The following is an 8,434-nucleotide window of genomic DNA, read 5'->3' as shown; positions in this document are numbered from 1 at the left end:
TCATTATCGACAAATGTGACAGGAGTAACCATCATCCTACTGCCACAAGAGTTGTAAACTCTTGCAGCGAGTGGGGATTGAACATGCGCCTATTTTATGTCAAAGCTTCCACATGGCGAGTCCTAGCTATCACTTAGCTATTGCTACATAGGTAATTTTCAATGTTGTGCAGTGCGATATATTAGTTTATTCAAACAACCTAAATAGGTAAGATTGTTTTTTTTTGGCAAAAAAAACTAGAACTTATATTAAACTCGGGACAATCATCGAAAAGATGAAGCCACGAAACAATCATATAGGTTTAGTAAGATTGTTAAGATTGAGGAGAGTGGTACGGTTCATTTCATATATGTTTATTTAACAATAATGATATTCTCAAGACTTTGACTTTATGCATTTGTATTAGTATTCATGTTGATGATTTTTCTACATATATCTCACACTAGATGTAAATGCAGTTATTATGTGTTAGCCACAATTTGTTTTTGATATATTCTAAATTGTAAGGATAGTTACGATGAAGAAGCGTTAATGTGTTAAATATATGCTTTTAAAATAATAGAACTACGAATCAAAACTAGAAACATAAAAGAATGCAAATGGTCCTATCGTATGAAGATTGTTGATGGTAATTAAGTCAGTTTCAATCCCTAGGAAGCGGGTTTTTTTTTTATGATCGGTTGAATAAGAACTATACTAACACTTAACTAAAGGGAAGGAAATAGATGTATTCATTTTTTTACTTCACATTTTATCTTTCCTTTCATGTTTGCCGGTTTTCAAAACCTTTCATGTTGAATTTTGATTTTCTTTTACACTAATACTAATACTTTGGTAATTCCATTCCCAAAAATAAGTATAACTAGTTTCGATGTAACCTAGCTAAATGACGTCATTTGATCAAGTATATTTTCATCAGTGGGTGAATGAATGCACACTTTTTTTTTTTTTTGCACATCAGTTTGGAATCACCGGAGGACTTAACCAGCCACGCGTTCATCTCATGTAGTTGCATAACCCGAACCCCAACTATTGCTCTGGAGGAAATCCCGACCAATCCGAGGGCATAGCCGGTAAAACCCCCCCTTCCCGCTGCCTCCGCACTAAGCGAAAGGCGAACTTGAGTGCAATAGATGAGATTTCAAGATCAGTGACCATAACTCTCCAGTCCGGTTATCATATAAAACTATAGCCTAAATGAAGATTTCGGGAGGGTGGTTAGAGGTTGTTCGCCAATTGATGAGGCGAGATTGATCGACGACAAGAGGAAAACCCTACCGAGACGTATAATGGAGAATCAGGATGTAAACTCAATGAGATCCTCAAAAAAATTCAAAGCTAATTAAATTTAAATGGTAATTTAGTGGTTGTTTAACTTTAAAAACCATAGATTTTAAAAATATATGAGGTCTTATAGTTAAATTTAGTGTTGTCCTATACAATTTGAATAGTATATTGTATATAATTTTTTGAAAGTCATGGGATCATAGGATTAGGACCCCACACCATATAAGTAAAATATATACGAAACTGAAACAAATATACACATTATCACAAACACAATAATTAGATTGCTAATACGTATAATAAATAATCAGAATAATAAGAGCGAATAGTTAAAACGATCCAACCGATAACAGGTTGAACCGGGCTTGTGTTTGACACAATTCCCCTAAACAGATTCTTTGTTTGTTCCCGGGATACACCGTTCCGAAGCAGCGTACTGTCGGACTTGAACTATTGCCCGAAAGAAAATCGGAATGGGGAGACCATGTTACGGGTGGGATGAAAATGAAAACTTTAACTATGTGTATAGCTACTCAAATTGAGGTGTGTGTTGCTAAACGTTTTTGGTGCATATTTCAACAAAGCCTTAAGGCTTTTTTTATAGTGGAGGCTAAGGCCTTAAGTTTGTTCCCACTTCCGATGTGGGATAATTTTCACTTCTTTACTTATTCTTTCAAGTTGTTTACCGGACTAGCAACTTAGACACTCGATATCTTATTCACCATTTATCCGTTTTGGACAAACTTTAATTCGTTGTAAAGCCCTCGTCAAGGACTTTAAAATCTACTAAATAGTTAACAATATATGTCACTCGGTCATATAATTATTTGTGTCTAAAGTTGGTGAAAATACACACTTATTCATCAATTTTTCCAACACACCCTTCCATGTAGAGTCGCCAGTGAAGACAATGAAGACATAGGTAAAAAGCTAGATGAGGGAAATGAGATAAGTCGTATGACCATATGAGATCTCTTGTGTGTATGTGTAAGGTTTACCTCTCAACAACAGATTCGTTTAGAGCACTCGGTGACTCGTCGATTTCAACATTAAACAAAATTCACGATCAACGCCATCGATTCGTCGATTTCAACGTGCATGCTTCGAAATCAAGTTTTGGATATAAAAAAATGAGTTTTATAATTTATTATTATCAATATTATTATTTATTTTTCCTATAAATTCCATTTGTCTTCCTTTTTTTATAAACAACAACACTATATTCTTTCATTCTTATATCATTTTATTATCCACTTCTTAAAAATAATGTCGTCTATGTCTTCTTCTGACAACGAATATATGCTTACGACGCTCACTTTATTAGACGATATCGACGATTTTGATGATGGTGAAAGTTCAAATGCCTACATCACATACTCGTCGTTACAAGAGGAGGAGACAATGGAATTATACCTGCAATTGAGACCCATTCTCTCAAATTTGGGTCAATTGGGTCTTGAAAAAGATTAGACCTGACACTGTAAACCAAAACTTAAAAAAAGGTCCAATGAGTTTTTCTTCAACCTATTCAGTCTTATACAAAATATAAAAGAACGGGTCAAACGAGTATCAAATCCTAAGTTCAATAAATAGAGAACTGGTCTAATGAGTCTTGTGAATGGGTCAAATGGGTCGAGTATAACAAGATCCATCCATCAACAATTTATGAAAGCATTAATGGTTATATCAATTATTATTATTATTATTATGTATATTAATATTTTCTTATATATATAATAAATTTAATAACAACTTAAACAACATAATAAATGTAAAAAATCAAATGTACAAGTATTTAACATGTTTGAACCTATTTGACCCGTAACCCGTTTCGACCTGTTACCCAAATCGACCCAACCTGATCCGTTTGGACCCGTTTAAAATTTTTACCCGTTTGACTCATAAACTCATTTCAACCCAAAACCATTTTGACCCGTTACCCAAACCGACCCAACATTACCAGGTATAAATGGAATGTTTGTGAGTGCTTTGCCCCCCTCACTCCTTAAGTCCTCAACTAGGCTAGCCACACAATTCGTGTTTGCTGTTCAAACATGTATCTATACAGGATTGTATATAGATGAAAAAGAAGTCTTAAACACATAAACTACCAGGTGTTGTAGCAGTAGTGAATTTGTTGGTATTAGTAATGTTGAGCTTTAAAATATAAGATATTCTATCCCAGATGAGCAATATGTATGCAAACTTACAAAACATCAGTTGTTGCTAACAACTTGTTACCAAATATAAATCACAAGCACAACATCTCAGAATAAAATTTTACCAAGAAAAAAACTTGGTGTATAATGAGATCTTTTAAATTAAAGTTAAACCTATGTTTTACATCTCAAGTTATAGCTTTTTTCAGGCAACCAAAAACTTATTTTGCAACTACATTCTTCTATGAAGTAACTGCTCATGTGGAAAACCGATTCCAACCAAGAAATTTTATAAGACATGGATACAGGAACTCATGTCATTCTCATTCCCTTTGATGAATAGAAAGTTTATAATAACATAAGTTAATAAAAACAAAATTTTCCTGCACCGAAAAAAGATTTAAGGCAATGAAAGTAAACGTTATGGGGACCATTTTATATGGTCAAATAAGCGCTCGAATGCCAACTTGTTGCATGTCTCTAAGCTTCCAAATCGGCATGTGTGCTCCTTCCGCACCTTCGTCTGGCTCCGAAAGTTGCATTGCCCATAAGTAATGGACCGTGTGGATTGTATCCTAGATAACCAACACATTGACAAACAAAGTCAATATCAACCCAATTTTTTATGTTTATGACCTTAGACCGTTACTAATATAATATAATACATCTTGGTAATTGGTAATAAAGTTCCATGTACTAACTATATATAACAAATTCAATAAAAGAGCAAGTTGAAGCATATTTACCTTGCCACCTTCGGTTATTTCACCAAGTCTATCTCGTACGCAATACACCTGTTGTGTTTGAAACTGCACAACGAATATTAACCAAAATCAGTACACCTTTTAATTGGGAAAAAGGTGGTGGTTAAGATTTAAATTGAAAAAGGCGCATACCCCAATAATAATTAAAGGACTGTCACCCATCATTTTGGTCTCTCTTACATCGACTTCTGATATGTGTAATATCTGGGCATCACAAGCACAACAATTAGTAAAACACTGTTAGTTTAGTTTTTAAACTGCATTGTCATTTGAAGCTAATGAACTGGTGTACTATCCAAATTTAGTTAAATAAATCATCTAACCTTGTTATCATAAAACGTGCCTTGCTGCTCGCAAACCCTATGCTCGGCTTTACACCGCTCGACTATTTCAGGGGAACAATATTTTTCCAGCACTTCACTTTCTCCCTGTAAACGGTCAAAGTAAAAGTCAAAAAACATATAAAGGTCAACATTAGATAGCAGAGAAGTTCAGTTGACACTTTAAGCTAACGATTGGATATAATAAAATATCTAAACTTACTTTAATATAGGCTTTGAGAACTGGGCTCACGATTTCTTGGACGTCGGATACAAAGTCAGGTAAGGAGAAATACCTGAAAAAACAAAAAAAAAACAAAAAAGAAAAAAGAAAAGAAAAAAGAAGAAGATATTACTAATTAGTGGGTTATAAATATTATGGAAAATACAAACTGAGGGAACAAGATGCATCAACATACGGGTCACGACGGCGGATTTCTTTAAATGACATTGCAGCATCTGTCTCTTTGAAAACACTTTCATTGATACTGATGCACAAAGAAGAGACATATCATTAGTTTATTTATAACCCTTAAATATTAGAATAATAAAAAGTAAAGCTTCATATGTGAAAAAATATAATAACAAGTAAAAAAAATAAATAAATAAATAAAGAAGAAAAACATGATAGGTTAACATACTCATGAAGTTTGTGCACTACACGAGAATCGCTGGTCTCCCATCTCTCCCGCATATCTTCTGCGATCTGAGAAGTTAATTTGAGAAAAAATATATTAAAAAAAAAAATTAAAAAAGACCGCTGAAAACAGCAATTGCGAGTAGCCGTGTGTAAAGATATATAGACGGTTAGCTTAATTGACGTTTAGAGACGGGTCACTAAAAGAATTAATGGTTAATGGAGTTACAAATGCTTGTACCTCCTGGCTCTTTGTCACGACAGGTTCACTTAAGCCAGTGAATCGCTTGAAAACTGGATGACCTTGCATCTAAAGAATATGACAAAATATATCAAGTCAACTTTCAAAAAAAAAAAAAATAATAATTCACACAATTTGAACTCTAAAAGATGCAAACATTACTTTTGCTTTCAATGTCTCCCATTTCTTGCTAAATCGTGACTGTTTTACAGGTACAATGGTGAGATCTGTTCTAGTACTTTTTTCAACGTTAGCTTGTGAGGCTGCAGCATAAGCAGCTTGGGCCCTTTTTCTTTTACTTGGGCTACCACTCAACTCATCCTTTACAATATCATAACCCTTTTTGGCCAAATCAATGACCTTTGCATCCTTAGCCTTTTGAAATGATGAAGAAACACCAGACCGGACCTTGCCAAATATGGCTTCTGCTGACTCAGCATACCCAGATTCCTGTTTCTTATCTTCTCCACCTTCCGATTGCTTATAATCCTTGCCAAATTTTCCTGAAGATTCATCATTGGTTGAACTAGAAGATTCCTTGGATTCCTGCTTCCCTAATCCTAAAGTTTCTTTCACCTGTAACAAATTCAAACAGGTATAAAAGCTCATCATCCAAATTGCATGGCAGCAATGAACCATAAGCCAATCCTTTCAATGGACATAGAAATCAATTGGGATTATTATGTCTCTAATTATTAAAGGAGTAAAGTTTAAACAAAACTAAATAACATAGAAGCACGAGGAACAAGTTTTAAAAACTTCCTAAAACGTTTTACTTAAAATTTTTGATTGGCATTGTAATAGCAACTAATCACACCCGATACATTAATTATTTGTGTTACTCATTATAAAATAGCAAGACAGTCTTTGAGTTGACCCAAATATTACCACCTTTGGCCTGTTACCCAACTCATCCTACCCATCGCATTTAGCACCTCTAATATAAAATAATAAAGCTACACACCTCCTCCTTTGCAGCGGAAACCTTTTCCTTGAGATTCTCAGATACCTGCAAGAAAATTACTTATGTCAATATATAAGTCTAGTATAAATAATGATGTTAAAAATATTGTATTAAGCTGACAGTCATGTAAAAAGGGCTAGAATTCAACAAAAGAAAGAGACGATGACAAAAGAATAAAACTTCAGCTTTGCTGCTTTCCGTCATTTACTTATGATAATCTATAAACTGATCTCACCATAAACTATAAAAGTAGTATTTTGTAATTTCCATGCGCAGTTTCCTTATATCATTTCATCATATGTATCAGAAAGCATATCCCAAAAGTGGGCCTCACTTTAATTAGTGAGGATTTTGTGTGTGTGTGTGTGCGTGTGTGTGTGTGGGGCAATGTAACAATAACCGAACATTCAATGACAAGTCCGCACATCCTGTTTACTTGTACAAGTATTCTATTCTATGATTATATGATTTCAATATAGCAATAATAAAAGACACTAATATAAGTACTAATCCGTATAATAATATAGAAGACGACATAAATCAAGGGATAAGTTGCTTCCCTCATTAACAACTTACAGTACCTGGCTACTTGCAATTTGACATTCAAGGTGAGAATTAAAATTATAATAACAATGTATATTTAATAGAATACGGTCAAGGTGGAACCTTCTTCGCTGTAGCTTCGGCTTCCGTCCATGCGCCATCCACGTGCTTGTAAAGCTCCTCAGTTGTCTGCTTCGTTCTGCATTCGCCATTTCACCATCTCAGGGCCTTCAATAGAAGTGTCTGCCCAGCCTTGACATACAACAGTATGTCTCAGCCTATAAGCAACTACCAAACCAAAACTAAGAAATTGAATAAAGTTTTTTTGATACAAATTACCTAACTTTTAGATCTTCTTTCACCCCTTTCAGCTCTTCCGTCTTCTCCTTTAATTCTTTGACCGTCTTTTGAAACTCTTGATTACTGAAAGCACATGAATTGACAGTAATTGATCATAAAAGCAATGTGACACTTGTAACAAATAGAAAATAAACCCTATATCATCAACAGGACAAATATAAATATAGCGTCTTTAAGTTCCAAAATCAATACAAAAAGAGTACCTGTTAACTTCACCTTTAACCTTTTTGGAAAACTCACTAAACACGCTGAATTCACGATATCCATTACCAGCACCAAGTAACCTAAGCCTTGAAGCTGGCCTAGAACCCTAAATATATCAAAACCACAATCAAATATATAAAAACACAAAAATCTCAAATTCAATTCGATTCAAATAGAAAAATTCAATAAAATACAACAAAAGTATCAAACTTTCAGTATCTATAAACCTGACTGTAAGCTAAAACATGTCGATATAGCAGCCGTTTAGAGAGAAAAACGTCTCGAACCAGCTTTCTTGTAGCCATTGTAGAATTTGGATGATAAATTGAAACGAATTTTTAGACTTGAATCGGAATCAATTGAGAAAGATTTGTGTTTTGGTGTTTGTATACAGGGACATTAGGGTTTTTCTTGGGGATGAAGATATTTTGTACCCTAATTCCTTTTTGTTAAAGGGTATTGTATCATATTCCCCCTCAAAATATGATTTAATTGTCATTTGGACCCTTCAATAGAAAAGTTTTGTATGCGAGTTAATATTTTTTCAACCCTTCAATAGAAAAGTTTTGTAAAGGAGTTACTCCGTAATATTTTTCCAAAATTGTTTTTACTAAGACCATGTGTAACGGTGGTGGCGTTTCTTGCTCGTGTTTCTTGTTTTTTTTTGCACTTTTTTGATGACTATGACATGATTCTTTTTTGGGTAAAGTAGTAGTGGTGTTTCTTTTTGATCATGCATATTTTTACCATAGGGTTAATATGACTGTTCAATACGTAAAGGGGGGTTTAAGGATCTTAGAACAAGGCTCTCCGGTCCGGCTACCGTGAATAACCCTGGCCGACATGATGATGTCGGCGGGGTGGCCAAGTGATTAAGTCCACCTTCGATAACGGTCGTTGATCGGAAGGCCCCATATAAGGCTGTAGGTGCTAGTCAACAAAGAACTAATCTGTT

The 8,434-nt window shown here is 34.4% G+C and overlaps 1 protein-coding gene across 1 annotated transcript; it reads right to left on the bottom strand.

Annotated features, from left to right (window-relative positions):
• Positions 1-3,623: 3,623 nt before the first annotated feature.
• LOC139887552 (mitochondrial import inner membrane translocase subunit TIM44-2-like) lies at positions 3,624-7,882 on the bottom strand. The gene is made up of 14 exons (XM_071870661.1): positions 7,707-7,882; positions 7,479-7,585; positions 7,255-7,338; positions 7,039-7,114; positions 6,373-6,417; positions 5,571-5,984; positions 5,409-5,477; positions 5,172-5,236; positions 4,950-5,018; positions 4,754-4,826; positions 4,534-4,638; positions 4,343-4,414; positions 4,193-4,255; positions 3,624-4,021 (listed from the first exon to the last, which is right to left on the bottom strand). The coding sequence occupies exons 1-14, from the start codon at positions 7,782-7,784 to the stop codon at positions 3,890-3,892; spliced, it is 1,452 nt and encodes a 483-aa protein (XP_071726762.1). The 5' UTR covers positions 7,785-7,882; the 3' UTR covers positions 3,624-3,889.
• Between the last annotated feature and the right edge of the window lie 552 nt (positions 7,883-8,434).

The sequence above is a fragment of the Rutidosis leptorrhynchoides genome, chromosome 1 (assembly GCF_046630445.1).
Source record: "Rutidosis leptorrhynchoides isolate AG116_Rl617_1_P2 chromosome 1, CSIRO_AGI_Rlap_v1, whole genome shotgun sequence".
Taxonomy (NCBI): Eukaryota; Viridiplantae; Streptophyta; class Magnoliopsida; order Asterales; family Asteraceae; genus Rutidosis; species Rutidosis leptorrhynchoides.
The sequence above is the reverse complement of the archived record's forward strand: the minus strand, read 5'-3'. Positions and strand labels throughout refer to the sequence as shown.